Here is a 16,710-nt window from a genome sequence, read left to right on the forward strand (position 1 = left end):
TGAGTCGGAAGGTCAGGCGAGGCAGGCACAGAAGAAAATCTTCAAAGGTAATTAGGTACAGAGTAGCAATCCACGCTGATTGCCACTCAGAGGAAGTTATGGCCCATTGTTTGTCTTCATCCCTGCCTCAACTCATCTGCTGCTGAAAGCATTATCCATGCCTATGTTACTTCTAGTCCCAATTGCAGCAGTAGGTCCTGGTACATTCAGGGTTAATATAGGAGTGAGTACAGTACCATCCACACAGTGATGTAAGGCGGCACATGAGTCAGTATAGAGATGGGCAGAGGTGTGTAGAGATGGGGTCAGCTCCATTCCTTTACCCTCTATTGTATATAGTTATGAGTTTTTTATGCATTCATGGGATGTGGTTTTTGCTGGCTAGGCCAGCATTCATTGCCTATCCCTATTTGCCCATGTTCAGGGGGCATTTAAGGATTAACCACATTGCTGTGGGTCTGGAGTCACATGAAGGGCAGACCAGGTAAGGATTGCAGATTTCCCTTCCTAAAAGACATTAGTGAACCAGATGAGTTTTTACAACAATCGCTAATGGTTTCATGGTCATCATCAGACTTTTAATTCCAGATTTTTTTATTGGATTCAAATTCTACCATCTGCTATGGTGCTATTTGAACCCAGGACCCCAGCAGCATTACCCTAGGTCTCTAGAATACTAGTCAGTGACACTACCACCATGCTGCTGCCACCACCACTGCCTCCCCCACTGTTGTCAATAAGGATTTGCTGTTAATATACTGAAGACTACGAAGCTGATTTCATGATGTCCGAAGCAGAATTCTTCACCAATTATCCCAATGCTCTCCTGGCCGGCCTCACATTTTGCATCCTCAGTAAACTTGTGTTCATCCAAAACTCTGCTGCCCATATCCTAATTCGCACCAAGTCTCATTCATCCATCACCCCTGCGCATGCTAACCTACATTAAGCAAAACCTCAATTTTAAAATTCTTGTCCTAGTTTCCAAATCCGTCCATAGCCTTGCCCCTCCCTAACCTCCTTAAAATCTACCTCTTTACCTGTCCCAATACTTCCTAATGTGTCAAATGGTGTTTGATAAAGCTCCTACGAGGCACCCTGTGGTGTTTTACTATGTTAAAGGTGCTACATAAATGCAACTTATTGTTATTGAAGTTGCAGAAATCATCCCAGCTGTTGAAATTATTTCACACAAATCTTCCTCTCATACCTGACTATATTCTTTCATTGAAATCTGCCTGATCGTCCTCAGGCCTGAATTCAGTCAGAATTCTTCTGTGCATCGGTGTCATGTTTCTCTGTGCATTTCTTTAATAACTCTATTAACAGTTTACAAATCTGCTAAAAATAACACAGAGAAATTTCCACACGTGTGCTGCTCTCAGGATAGGCCAAAGAGAATTGTGAGGAAGTACCATAGTAACTGGCACTGCATGTTTCTGGAAATATTCTCTAATCTTTGATCTAATCCTTTGTGGAAATGCTCCAGTACTTGGTACATTTCCTGTTCATCAATTTAAACGTGTCTCTTTGAAAACTTGCCAGCTAATATCTGAAACCATGTTCTTATGTTCATACGATTACAGTGATCAAATTAACCTTCCCTAACTGGTACTAGAAGTGAAAAGTGCAAAGGGCAGGCATGTGCATTTTCAGTTATGGGCTGTGCAGATGTTGCTGGAGATGGGAGATGCAGCTGTTGAGATGACAGATGTTTCTGAAGACTTCTGACAAGTGATTGAGTGAGATGGATCTGCAGTATGAAGAAAAGAAGTTAAGAATGTATCTTTTTATTTTCAGAATCTTTACATCTACACCATTATAATTGCATGTTACTATACAGTAAATATTAGCTTGTACTGAGTGCAATAATTTTATCTACACTGGATTCACTGCATTTGAGAAAGTGATGTGTATTTTAGAATGTTGTTTAATATACAAAACATGATACATTTATTCATCGCTATGGAACAGATATTACTATAACATTCCTAAAACAAAATGACCAACCTTTGCAGCTTTCATCAGCGAAGACTTGTGGAATTTCCTTTCTGCCATTGTTAGTGTTTTTAGTTCTTCAACATTTCCATCAAACTTACTTGCTGAAATTGCTTTTTACATGGCTGTTCATTTAATACAATGAACTGTTTTTGAGTACCCTGCCAAGTGCTTTTGTTCCCTGGTAGCTGTTGCACATGCCTCCTTTCTAATGTTGTGCTTCAGTGATTCTTTCTGCAAACCAGATTTTATTGCTCTTCTGGTTATTGCTTTCACCACTTGAGTTATTGCATTGCATTGGTATTTTCCACCCCATTTTATAATCATATTTCTGGTGGACAAAAGTGAGCATCTTTGTGTATAGTTTATGCGTCAGCCCTGGCTTAATTGGCAGCTTGCTTGGCACTGAATCACGAGGTTCCAGGTTCAAGTCCCACTCCAGTGCTTGAGTACAAATACAAGGCCGGCACTCCAGTGCAGCGCAGTAGGAGGTGCCATCTTTTAGATAAAATTCAAACCAAGGCCCCCATCAGCCTGTTCAAGTGGATGTTAAAGAAGAATTATTTTGAAGAAATGCAGGGGAGTTATCCCTGAAGTCTTGCCAATCTTTATCCCTCACTCAACATCACAAAAGAACAGATTATCTAGTCATTATCGTATTGCTGTTTGTGGGAGTTTACTGTGTTCAAATTGGCTGCTATGTTTCCTACATCACAACAGTGTTACAACACTTCAAAATATTTCATTGGATGCAAAATGTTTTCAGACATTCACGGTCATGAAAAGCATTAAATAAATGCAAGTCTTTCTTTTCTATATAGTTTATAAGTTTTTTCTTTGAACTACATTTCTTAGTTTAAAATAGGCTCTTCAAGAAAGATAACATCCTCAGAATGGTTTCTGCAACCGCACGCTAGCAGATTGGTATTCTTTTCTTTTAACTCTGCATGAAGTACAGAAACGTAGTTAGTTTCAAACAGTGAGACATCAGACAAAATAAGTCACCTAGTACTAGAAATAATTGATGTGCATTACCAAGTTATTCATCAACAGCATAATCTAAAAAGGATAGCCCTACCATAGATAGTACTCGCCAGATACCATCATGTAGCCATCAACATGCTTTTATGTTTATGTTACGAAGCTTGCCATGCACTTTTCATGGAAAATACCATTATATTAGAGATTGATTTTTCAAGGGCACCGTTGTATTCCAAAGGAACAAAGGAAGATAGGATTTAGGAGCAGGAGCAGGCCATTCAGCCCTCTGATCCTTCTCTGCCATTCAATAAGATCATAAAAAATGTTTAAAAAAATAAAAACTAAAAAATAAAACAAAATAAATTTTTAAAATTTTAAAAATACAAAGGGTGTTCTGATTATGGGAATAAGACATTTGGTAGAAGAGTTTATGAGTTTACCATATAACTTGTTATAGTAGTTAAACATGTTTAATGCTGCAGTTTTATTATGTGCGTCTTTCTACCTGAAGCTGCCATATTTCTGGGTTTAGGTCATGTGCCCAATAATATCCTGCAGCAGATGTGATGCCACTGGAACTGTGGCCTTCATAGCGACTGTTAAGAAAAAGCAGTAAGAAGAGCTCCACCTCCTGAAGGCTCTGCTTCTGGTTCTTTATAAGGAATATACACATCCTTTGGACCCTCTACATGCATAGTGTCTAGTCCCCCCAAATCCTCTGATCTGAAAGACTGGGCATGAGCAGTGAGGTCACTAAACTTCCATACCACTCGATTTGAATTTCTGCCAAATGGTGACCTCCAGAAGTGTGGCAGCAGTTGTGGTGACATCACTGCCTCATTTGCATTTGACGGCAATGCCTATTCTACCTTCCAAATGGGGATTCAAGTCAATAAGGGGTATCAGAACCAACATGAGGGGGGCTCCATGCCTTTCCCTTTTGCTTTGCAGTCTTTCGATATCTAAATTTTTGATGAATGGAAAAAGATATTCTGCCACTGAAACATGTTATATTGTCACAATGAATAGCTTGGTAAAGGAAACCATGCTGGGTGAAAAATCTAAGAAGATAACATCCTTCCACCAGACAGCTTGGAGAATAATATCCTTCATGTTGACAACAGTACACCTTTGGCCTTTTCTTTGGGAAAAAAATCTGCTATGAGCCTGCAATATTTATTTAGAGTCAACCATGGCTCAATGGCAACATTCACAGAACTGATTTTAACTTCTTGTAGAGGTGGGTAATAGGCGTCAGTAGATTGACCACTAACAAAGAATCCTTTCCTTTCCCTATTGTCTTTGAGCCAGAAGGTTGTGGTTTCAAGCCCCACTCTAGAGACTTGAGCACATAATCTATGCAGATACTCCAGTGCAGTCCTGTCGGATGTGTCATCTTTCCACCCTGTCTGCTCAACTCGGATTGAAGTAAAAAATCGCGTGGCCTTTTTCGAAGATGAACAGGGCTCATTCTCCAGTGCTCTGGTCAACATTTATCCCTCAACCAGTACTACTGGAACAGATGATTTGTATCATCATTTATCATTGACATCATTTTTCTAATTGAGGAATTTTTGGGGAAATTTTATGTCCAAATTTGTTATAGGTTATTACTCTTTTACAACAGTGACTACAATTCAAAAGTATTTTGTTGATTGTGAAGTACTCTGGGACATCCTGAGGTTGTGAATGTCCTTTCTTATAGAGTGGATGCTTGCAATAATCTCCACACGGGAAATGAAAATGGTGCAATAAGAAAGTTACGTGTTCGGAGACACTTTGAGGTAGATCTTGACTTGTGCCAATTCACTATCAGCAGTTTCATAATCTCGCACAAATTCTAAATTACCTCCACTGCATGGAAGTGTAACCTTAAATTGTAACAGTGTTAACAGAATGTCGGAACAAAAAGAACCAGAGATTAGCTGATGATACAAGAACTAGCAGACACAGATTTAAGTTTTTGTAAAAGGGATACAGCATGGATGGAAGGAAGAACCTTTTTTTATGCTGTGACTGGCAATGATCTGTATCTATGAGGGTAGTGGAAGTGGGGACAATCAATGATTTTAGAAAGAAATCTGATGGGCGCTTGTGGGAAATAAACTTGCAGGGCCACCAGAAAGAGTGAAACGAATGGGACTGAGTTGGATTACTGTACAGAGAGCCAGCATGGACTTGATGGGTTGAATCAACTCCTTTTTTGCCTTAATGACGCTATGGGCTGGATTTTCAAAATGGGATTGGGAAGCTGGCACTGGATGAATTCGACATCTCGACCCCATGCCTCAGATGCATTGCTCTCATGACACAAACTTTGAATACAAATATCCTAACTGGCCAGGAGGTGAGTTCAGTGCCCAATTAGTGGTGCTGAGAGCCTCCAGGAGGCAGAGGCTGCCTGCCTGGCACCAGAGGCAAAGGCAGGCAACAGCCGCGTAGGGGGCTGTGTTGCCTTGCTGGTTAAATTAGGCAGCCCCTCAGAAGGCCAGGAGGTTAAACGTGACAGAGAGTGGACATGGAGGGCAAAGCTAAGAACAACGATCATGTCAGTGCCATTTGACCCCTCAGATCTGATCTAAAATAACGCTACAAAGAAAATTACTCAGGTCCTGCAGCTGTGCATGAACATGTACGAGTCTATTTGGGTCTGCCGGAAAAAACATTAAAAATTGCAAGCCGAAACTGACGGGCCCTTTAACAAGCTCCTTAAGGAACTTAAGCGGTTGTTAATTGGCAGCAACTGCGATACCTATTACATTCCCCCCGCCGGCCCTTTGAAAATTCAAAACTATTCCAAAGGCGATTTTTAATTCCCGCGCACATCAGGTCCCAATCCAGCAGCCCTTTGAAAATCTGGCCCCGTGACTCTAGGAAATCGCAGAACAAGGTTTATCACTCAAAGAATGAAGAAGGAAGTTGAAAGAGATGTATTTACAAAAAGGGCTATTGGAACATGAACTTTGTAGCAATGGATTATGGAGGAAGATGTTAATAACATAATTTAACATAAAGCATTTGAAGAAGAATATAAAAGCATATTGAAAAATGGGAGGGAAATGCTATCTATTCCAATCTCATAAGTTAAAGAGTTTGCACCAGCACTGATGTGATGGACTGAATGGTCTCTTTCTGTGCCATAATTTTATGATTATATGCTGAATCAAAATTCATTTGGGGAATGCACCTTGCTATGCTTGCAAGCATCTGCTTGTGGTCACCACAGCAGCAGTATTGAAAGAGAACTGTGAACATGTGAGCAGAAAAATTAATTGCAATGGAGAAGAATTAGTGTGATCAAGTTGACGAGGACAAGCACAATGTGCTTTTCGTAACTGGTGCTTTGGGTTTGAAACCAGAGGAATGAAAATTTCCTTTGCGTGGCCTACCTGAAATGGCTTCGGGGAGTCTCAAGCCAGTTTCCATGGCACAGTACAAAATTGCCCACAAATTCACAATTCACTCAAACAGATCAAAGGCAATAGGTTCAGTTGGAAATGTTCTTCTAATATTGGACTAGAATGAGCATACATTATTGGGACATAAATTCCACTCTGTGCCTAGGCCTGCTATAACTGCCTTCACGCTAACAATGAATGCCTATGAAAAGTATTCTGTTTTGCTGCAATACAATTCTTCATCTTGCACACAAAAATAGGACTGAGAAGAATGTCTACTTACTTGCACATGATGGGTAGCAGGTAATGTAACCCCGTAGCTTGGTCCACTTGTGGAGCAAGGCATGAAGAAAATACTGCTGTTCTGAACTTGCACCTCCTGATGAGTGCATGTCTTAGAGGTATTAGGTTCAGAATGATGTGGAGCAATAGGGCAGAGGAGACTTAAGGAAGAAAGTAGCTTATCAGAAGAAATATTGCAACTAAAATACATTAATTTATTCCTTCGCTCACAGACAAACACTCATTTTTAAAGCAGTACATATTTCCTGTTATCACTCTCCATTAAGCAATGGAACTTGGGTTGTTTTCTATATGATTTATTATTTCATTGGATATAGATGTCACTGGCCAGTATTTGTTGGCCATCCCTAATTGTGCTTGAACAGAGGGGCTTGCTAGGCCATTTCAGAGGGCATTGAGGAGTCAACCACATTCTGGTCCAGTCTGGACTCATATGTAGGCCAGGGAAGGACAGCAGATTTCTTTACCTAAAAGACACTAGCGATCTAGAGGAGCCTTATATCTCCAGCTTTATTCAATGAATTTTAATTCCACCAGCAGCTGTGGTGGGATTATGAACCCATACCTCCAGGGTTGGCTTAGGCTTCAGGACCAGTGGTATTACCACAACACCACCATCTCCTCACATGATGACAAGTGCATTGCCTTCACATGCTATACTTACTACTAGACTGTGCTGAGGCTATGCTGTATTTGTCAAGCAGCCAGTGCATGTTTATGGCATCAATTAATATCTAATTACATGTAACCATGAAGAGATTTGTTTAAAAAGTTGTCATTTATTCTCTGTTCAATGAATAATCAGTTTGACTGCAGTGATGCAGTGTTCCTCCTGCCTACTGCTTATATTCATGACTGATATCCAAACATGCAGATCACATTCAAACATATAGCCTTTTCTCACAAATGGCTTACCATCTGATTGGCCGGACCTGCCGCACATTTTCGGGAAGGGGTTGGTCACGTGTTTCAGGTAGGAGTAAACAGAAACTTCCAGCCAGTAAAATGAAACTGCCCATTAGCATGAAAGGCAACATCCTGTTATATCTTCCTAAAAGATAGAAGGAGACAGCTTGACAAATAACCGGAAGCTGCCAAAAAAGCATTCTCATCCTCAGTGTACCAAATTAGATTTGAAACGGGGTTTAATATTAATTTTGTTCTCAAAGGACTTGCCATGCAGACCTGGTTGCAACTTGCCTCAGCAACATTAGCCAACTTAGAGCGGCCATAGAGAGCCTTGCCTTCTGGCACCACACATTGGAAATTTGGGTGAATCACACAAAATGTGATCAACAGGTAGATTAGCAATCCAGGAATTGCAATAGAGGCAAAAGCCCTAGACAACTGAATGCTGGAATGGAGCGATGTGAGGCTTTATCTGGATAGATGAACTAAGATGAACTGAAATGGTATTCTGTTTAGCAATTTTGTGATCTTGTGATGCTCTACTCTATCATTGAGACCAGTTATGAAGCTGCCTCACTTTCTTCCCCACATTCTCCTCCCACTCCTCATCTCCTGTGGTTCCGCAGTTATTCTCATGAGAACACAAGAAATAGGAGCAGAAGGAGCCGCGAGCCTGCTCCTCCACTCAACTCCAATTTCCTTCCCTATACCCACAACTATTGATTCCTTTGGTGTCCAAAAATCTTTTGTCCTCAGTCTTGAATCAACTGATCATCCACAGCCCTTGGTTAGAGAATTTCAAAGATTCATAACCCAGTGAAAAAATGTCTCCTCATCTCAGTCCTAAATGGCCAACCTCTTATCTTGAGACTAAGGCCCTTAGTTCCACATTCTCAAGCCAGGGGCAACAACCTCTCAGCACCTGCCCTATCAAGTCTCTAAGTATTTTAGAAGTTACAGAGATAGTATCTCACATTTTCCTACACTGCAGAGAATGTAGGCCCAATCTGCTTTATATGTCCTCCGAAGACAGTCCTCTCATTAAGAATCAATGTAGTGAATCTTTGTTCCATCCCACTAAGGTAAGGAGACCAAAACCGTGCAAAGTTCTCCAGGTGTGGTCACACTAAAGTCCTATATAATTGCAGAAGTCTTCATTACTGTTAACTCCAATCCACTTGCTATAAAGGGTAACATTTCAGATGTCTTCCTAGTTGTTTGCTGTACCTAAATGTTACATTTCCATGATCCATGCGGGACACTCAAATTTCTCTGCATACGAATGTTTATTCTTCTCTCAGATTTTAAACAATATTCTGCTTTTCCATTCCTCCTACCAAAGTGGATAATTTCACACTTCCCACATTATACTTGATCTGCCACCTTCATGCTTAACTAGTTTTGCTGCCTTTACAGCCTCTCTGTGTACTCTTCACAGCTTATTTTCGCACATATCTGTTCTGAGATGGTCCTTCTTATCTGTAGACCCTAGGAGTGGTTTTTGGTTACTGGACAAACTGTAGTCATACTCTTGTACTACTTTGCACTTGTCAGTTAGTACTACATCTATACAGGTGACAGATTGGGCATGTTGCACCTGAGCATGGTGTTCCAAACTCTCTCTTGGGAGTCTAAGACAGGGAGGGGGAGGCAGTGGCAGTGGTGTAGTGGCATTGTCCCTGGACTAGTAATCCAGAGACCCAGGGTAATGTTCTGTGGGAGCTGGGTTCAAATCCCACCACAGTAAAATTTGAATTCAGTCAAAATCTGAAACTAAAAGTCTAACTGTGAAGCTATTGTTGTAAAAACCCATCAGGATCACCAATGCCCTGAGGGAAAGGAAATCTGTCATCCTTACCTGGTCTGGCCTACATGTGACTCAAGACCCACAGCAATGTGGTTGATTCTGAAATGGCCTAGTAAGCCATTCAGTCCACTACTAAGTCTAAAGTGAATGAAACCACCCAGCATTGTACTGAAAATGACAATGGCATACTCAGCCCTATCAACCCTGTAAGTCCTCCTTACTAACGTATGGGGGTTAGTACCAAAATTGGTGACATCTGTCTCACAGGCTAGTCAAGCAGCAGCCTGACATAGTCATTCTCATGGAATCATACCTTACAGACAATGTCCCAGGCACCAGCATCTGTGCGTATGCCCTATCCCACTGGCAAGACAGATACAGCAAAGGTAGTGGCACAGTGGTATGCAGTCAGGAGGGAGTTGCACTGGGAGTCCTCAACATTGACTCTGGACCCCTTGAAGTTTCATAGCACCATGGGCTATAAAACCTACTGATTACCATGCACTGCCCTCCCTCAGCTGATGAATCAGCATTCCTCCATGTTGAATACTCATTGGAGAAAGCACTGAGGGTGGCAAGGGTACAAAATGTACTCTGGTTGGGGTCTTCAATGTCCATTATCAAGTGTGGCTCAGTAGTATCACTGCTGGCTGAGTCCTAGAGGACATAGCTGCAAGACTGGCTCTATGGGAGGCAGTGGGGGAACCAACAAGTGAGAAAAACATACAAAGATGGAGAGTGTTCATCACCTCCTAAGCTTCAGTATTGTGCAACATCCTACTACCATTCTGGAAACCACTGTAGGTGTGTACAGATCTTTCCAGGCACTTGAATCATATTTTCATAATCCTGAATACTTGTTCATTAGCAACTCTGGAGCTCATGTGGCTTCTGTCGTGCATTTCCTGGGCATCAGTGCTTGGGCTGCTCACAGGTGTCACCAGCCTCATCTTCAGAAGGTAACTCTGGTCTCCAAGAAGCCATCTATGGAGTCTGCTTTGAGGTGTGCATATCTGTGGGAAACTTGCCTGTCTCTGGATGAAGGCATCATGGCAGCTCCCTGGGAATCTTGCACAGACAAGCATAATGATCTTTCAGAGGTTGCATACCAGCTGAACATTTTTTTTAATTCATCCACAAGATGTGGATTTTGATGGGAAGACAGCTTTCTTGGCCCACTTCTTGAAAATATGAGAGTGGGCCACCTTCTTGAATCAACCATATTGCTTGCTAGGCTATTTCAGAGCTCTGTCAGAGTCTGGAGTCACTTATAGGCCAGTATGGGTAAGGACAGCAGATTTCCATCCCAAACAGCAGTGAACCAGGTAGATTTTTATGATAATCCTGTAGTTTCATGGTCATCATCACTGACATGAGCTTTTTATTCCAGACTGTATTTAATTAACTGAAATTAAGTTCCGTAGCTGCCATGTGGAATTTGAATTGATCATCAGGTCATTAGTACTGACCTCTGGACTATTCTAGAACCCCTAATATATAGTATCCTCAACACAGATCTAGTAGAATCCCTTTTGGTTGATGAATACTGCTGGGTAGACAGGCTTTGGGGAATCATGAGGTGAGTTACTCGGTTCAGAACTCCCAGCTTCTGACCTGCTCTTGGAGCCAAGTATTTATGTGGCTAGTGCAGTTCAGTTTCTAGTCAATGATAGCAGGGGATTCAGTGATTGTAAAGCCATTGCATGTCAAGGGCAGACAGTAAGATTCTCTCATATTGGAGATGTCCATTGCCTGGCACTTGTGTGAAAATAAAGTTACTTCATGCTGCCCAGTCTTGAGTTGAAGTGTATCTCTTGGTGCATCCATCATATCTGCATGTCCTGAGTCTCAACTGACACAGCATAGGAGCACTCTTGACGTAGGGGCCAGGCTTTGGTTAGTGACTTAGTGACTTCTTCACCGTCAATTTGAGAACCTCCAAAAAACAATTACAGGGCCCTCTGTCACAGGGCATCGCAAGATCAGTCTCTCAAGACCACTGAATGCTGACTTGTGATGGTGAGATTTTAGCCATTGTGATGCCAGAGAGTCTCAAGGACATTTTTATAGTTTCTCTCTTGTGACGGAATGGGCATCTCCTGGAGGATGTGAGACAGCAATCGTATCAAAGGTGATGGCTGGACAGCCATTTGCTTCCAAGGGTGCATCTTTATCTACGATGTGCTTAGGAGAAGTGCCTTTGTATTAGGTCCTCCCTGTTTCCTTTGGTGTCATGTGCTGAGCTGACTCTAGCTACCCAGGCATGCCTCTCGTCATTTCCTCCATTGTGCCCCTCATCCTCATGCTCATCCTCCTCGGTTACATCTTCATCTGAGGCAGATGGCTCCTCCATCCTTTCCTCCAATGAGCGACCTACTTCACTGGGCTCTGGATCTTGCATATGTACACCCCTTCGCTGTGCCATATTGTGCAGCATGCAGCAAGCCCACTATCCTTGACGCTTTCACAGGAGAATATTGCATTGCTCCTCCCAAGCAGCCAAGCTATTGAAACACATATTTGAAAGGCCAATGACCTGCTCAATGGCTGCCCTGGTTTGAAGGTGACTGCTAGTATAACGACATTCTAGCACTGTCTTCCTTGGAGTAATGAAGTAAGCAGACACCACCACAATGGATAACTTTTGTTGTCCAATAGCTAGCCATGGACCTATGTATAGGCTTGAAAAGGTAAAACAGGTTTGACTCCGTCAGGATGAAAGAGTCATGGCAGCTTCCAAAGAATCATACAAAGACATGGAGGAAAACATTACTCTGGTTGCACAGAAACTGCATGTTGATGGAATGAAAATACTTTCTATTCAATCTGTACATGTCCTATGAAGGTGTTTTGGTGTTGATATGTGTACAATCTATCACACCTTGCACTTGTGGAAGGCCAGCTATTGACATAAACCCTTTTTCTCTTTGGCTCTGAGATTCCACATCTGTTGGAAAATTAATGTGCTCCCCTACCCTGGCAAAGAGGGCATTGGTCGTTGATGTTATGCATCTATGGTGGCTGACTGTGAGATGCTGCAGAGTTCTGCAGCAGAGCCCTGGAAGGATCCAGCTGTATAAAAGTTGAGGACCACAGTACCGTTCACAACAATAGACAGGGTTTAGGCACTTGTTGTTCAAGGTATGAGGTCTGCCTCCAGCATGCTGCCGATTTCTCTGACCATTTCCTGAGACATTCTAAGCTTTCACCTACACTGCCTGTCAGTCATTTTGAGGAAGTTATAACTGTTCTGGTATACCCTTCGCTGAGGGAAATATCTCATCCTCCTCCTTCTTGCTGTTCTGACTGGGGGCTCTGCCACCTCATGCCTGGGCACAAGGGCTCTCGCTACATGCTGCTGCCTCTGCTTTTCCCCTACCTGATGCATGTGAGAGGGCCCTGCATCCATGTCTTCAACCTTCCTTCATTTGTGGACAACAGCCAGCACACCCAGCGAGACTGGCAGACTGAAATATTGGGACGGTAAAGAGGCGCCTACGCGGATGTGCTCTTGCTCTTCCAACCAGCCCACCCTTCACTTCCCTGAGGTCATACAACAGCCTCTATCTCAGAGACAAACTGAGCTTTAAGTCTGATATCTCACACAACTCTATGTAAGGCTTAGAATTCTTTACCTCAAGCCTTCAGAACTGATTACGTCTCCAATACCAAGTTGTGGAACACACAATGCGATTTTTGTACCTTTTCACAGAGAAAATCATGACCCCCCCCCACCCCACCATTCTCTCCTGTCTCTTACATGGCCTGGCTGATTCATAAATGCCAGACGTGCCCATTTTGCGCACTTTTTGATATCGGAAATGTCAAGAATCATGGTGGGGCTCCTGGATCCAGAGCATGCCCATCATTTTGAACCCTCCATGCATTTTCCCCAACTCCATGAAAATCCAGTCCATTTAGCCATAACCTGAGTTAAAGCAGCGCCTAATGAGCATTTAACAAAGCCTGTCCCATAGGGAGCTCCAGCGCACTGAAGAAAGTGCTCAGGTAAAGGTGGAAATTGACATGTTCCTGACTGCTTCCTGCAGCAATTGACAGGCAACAAAGACTTTAAACACTTAGATTTAATAGAAACCACCTACAAGTTCCCCTCTAAGCCACACACCATCCTGACTTGGAAACATATTGCCATTCCTTCACTATCACTAGGCCAAAATCCTAGAACTCCTCGGTGTTGACACTATGGGCATATCAAAACCACACAGACTTCAGCAGTTCAAGAAGGTGGCTCACTACCCCCTTTTCAAAGGCAATTAAGGATGAGCAACAAAGGCTGGCCTTGCCAATGACACTCACATCCCATGAACAAATAAAAAAATCAATTTTTCTGTTGGTTGTAAGGTAGGAGACAGGGATTAGGGATAAAAGGATAAAGGGAACATCTCTGAACAATGGGATGTGCCAAGTATCAGGGAATTGAACTAGGGTCTCAATCTTTCACCACGTATAGTAACAATTTAGATGATGGAACGGAGAGTTGTATATCCAAGTTTGTTGACGACACTAAGTTAGGAGGTCCAGTAGGATGTCAAGATAGGTGCAAGAAGTTGCAAATGGACATGGGTAAAAATATGGCAGATGGTTTTCAATGAGGGGATATGCGAGGTTTTCCACTTTGGATATATGAAAGACAAATCCAAAGATTTTCTTATTGTTGAGGGATGGTGTGAAGTAGCAAAGCTGTCCACACTCACACGTCACTAAAGGTTAGTGCCGTGGCTACAAAGTGTCTTCAAAATGCTTAAGGGAATGTTGGCCTTTGTCTCAAAGGAATGGAACACAAAAGCAAGGAAGTAAGGCTTTCATTATTACAGAAGCTTTGTCAGACCGTGTCTGCATTCGCTTTTAGGCACCACACCTCAAGAAAGATTATATTAGCATTGAAGGGAGTATATAAGATATCAGGGCTTAAAGGGCTGGCTGTGTAAAAGAGAGCAGGCTGTATCAAGTTGACTCATCCCTGAGTTTAGAAACTTGTAAGATGATCTAATCGGGGTGTTTAAAATTATGAAAGATTTTACATGGGCTATGGACAAAAAGCAGGGATGTGGAACTAAGCATGACAGTTCCTTCAAAAGAGCCAGCACTGGCACAATAAACTGAATGGTTTCCTTCTGTGCTGCAGGTTTCCATGATTCTATGATTCTTAGATAGTGAGAAACTATTTCCTCTAGTGGGAAATCCAGGTCAAGGGGGTATAACCTTAAAAGAGCCAGGCCATTTAGGATTTAAACCAGGAAGCACATTTTCATGCAAACAAAGCTGAAAATCCAGAATTTGCTCCTTTAAATGGCTGTTGAGGCTAGATCAATTGAAATTTCCAAGATTGAGATCAATTGATATTTGCCGGGAAATAATATTAATGGCCATAGAACAAAGACAGATAAATGGATTTCTGGGCTCTTAGCTGAGCCAGATTATGCATTCTTAGCTAAAAGCCCCAACAAACATTAGAGTTCTAAAACATCTGAGCGCCAGGGAAAACATCGCTTGGCTGACAGCTCTAGATCTCTTTTCTATGCTGTCAATTGCACAATGTTTATTTACACAAGATAAAGAGATTTCAAGTGCCTGTAGTTCCGGCTACTTTTTTTCATTCACGGATGTGAGCTTCCCTGGCTGAGCCAGCATTTATTGCCCATCGCCAGTTGCCCTTGACAAGGTGGTGGTGAGCTGCCTTCTTGAACTGCTGCAGTCCACGTGGTGTAGGTACACCACAGTGCTGCTAGGAAAGGAGTTCCAGGATTTTGACCCAGTGACAATGAAGGAACGGTGATATATTTCCAAGTCAGGATGGTGAGTGACTTGAAGGGGAACTTCCAGGCAGTGGTGTTCCCATTTATTTGCTGCCCTGGTCCTTCTAGGTGGCAGTGGTCATGGGTTTAGAAGGTGCTGTCTAAGGAGCCTTGGTGAATTCCTTACCCAATTGATACTTTAAAGGGTCTGGTTGATTAACACTTTTATTGGTCTGTAGTAAAAAAGGAATTTTTAAAAAGAAATTGAATGTTTTTTAAAGCTTGTTTCACAAATCCTATCGTCAATATAGGGATTATTTGTTCTATAGAAAGTGTAGTGGCTGAATGGGCATGGAAGTGCCATAGCTTTGCATGGAAGGGCATCAGGGGCCATGGTGGTTGCTTGAGGAGCATAACTTGGCATAGGTGGCATGAGGGGCCATGGAGAGTGGCTTGGGGGCATGGGGAGGCATGAGTGTGTGTGATCTGAGTGCTGGGGGGCCTTTAAGTTTTCATGATAACTGGGATGAAGTCCCACAGTGCCAAGAAACCAGCAGCCCCTGTGGCAGCCTCAATGCAAACTGGAGGAACAGCACCTCATCTTTCGATTAGACATCTTAAAAGCCTCCAGACAACTTTGAGTTAAACAACTTCAGATCATGAACTCTCTCCACCACCTTCACCCCTTTTTGATCCCCTTTATTCAATATTTATTTTTTAAATTTTATATATTTTTTTCCCGCCTATTTCCATTATTTTTTAAAATTTATTTCTATTCATTGTTTTATCCCCACCTTTTAGCCCATTTCAATCTTTTTTCCCACACCGTCCCCTCCCCCCACCTCACCCCACTAGGGCCATCTGTCACTTGCTCATTCTGCTTCCTACTCTTAATGTCACCATTAGCACCTCCTTTAGCCAGTATCACCACCATCAACACCCCTTCGACCTTTTGTTTATGACATCTTTTGCAATCTCTCTTTTGCCTCCACCTATCACTGGCCTTCTATCCAGCTTCAGCTGCTCCTCTCCCCTTAAACAGTATATATTTCACCTCATTTCTACTTCTCTTTCGTTCTGAAGAAGAGTCATACGGACTCGAAATGTTAACTCACTCTTTCTCTCCACAGATGCTCTCAAACCTGCTGAGTTTTTCCAGAAATTTTTGTTTTTGTTCCTATATATTTCTATGTGTGCAGTGTCTGTGAACTTTTCCACACTTAAGATCCTATAACCCCATCCCGTCTCAGGATGGGCTGGGAAGCAGGTGGGTGTGGGTGTATAATTGGGTGCAATAGCAGATGATGCATTGTTTGGGTCAATTGAGGCCCTTAAGTAGTGAATTAAAGGCCACTAAAGGGCCTCTTCTTCCCGCCACTGATATTTTACCACCAGTGGGAGAGTAGGCCCATGCCACGTAGCGAGATCACCAGGGTTCAGGCTCGAGGTGGGGAGTGGTGTTCCCTTCTGTTCAGGCACCCTGTGCCCCATAAAGGGCCCTGCTAATGCAAAAGAACAGCCCCGCTTGAAGAAACCCCTCCCACCCAACCACTCGATC

At 42.5% G+C, this 16,710-nt stretch overlaps 1 protein-coding gene across 1 annotated transcript in view; it reads right to left on the reverse strand.

The window, feature by feature from the left end:
- Positions 1–2,727: 2,727 nt before the first annotated feature.
- Positions 2,728–16,710, reverse strand: part of LOC121277165 (solute carrier family 22 member 5-like) — a 107,787-nt gene continuing 93,804 nt past the window's right edge. The window contains exons 9-11 of the mRNA XM_041186267.1: positions 7,596–7,731; positions 6,661–6,820; positions 2,728–2,941 (exon numbers count right to left, since the gene is read on the reverse strand). Coding sequence (XP_041042201.1) covers positions 2,936–2,941; positions 6,661–6,820; positions 7,596–7,731 — 302 coding nt within the window. The 3' untranslated portion in view covers positions 2,728–2,935. The remainder of the gene's footprint in view (positions 2,942–6,660; positions 6,821–7,595; positions 7,732–16,710) is intronic.

The sequence above is a fragment of the Carcharodon carcharias genome, chromosome 4, assembly GCF_017639515.1.
Source record: "Carcharodon carcharias isolate sCarCar2 chromosome 4, sCarCar2.pri, whole genome shotgun sequence".
Lineage (NCBI taxonomy): Eukaryota > Metazoa > Chordata > Chondrichthyes > Lamniformes > Lamnidae > Carcharodon > Carcharodon carcharias.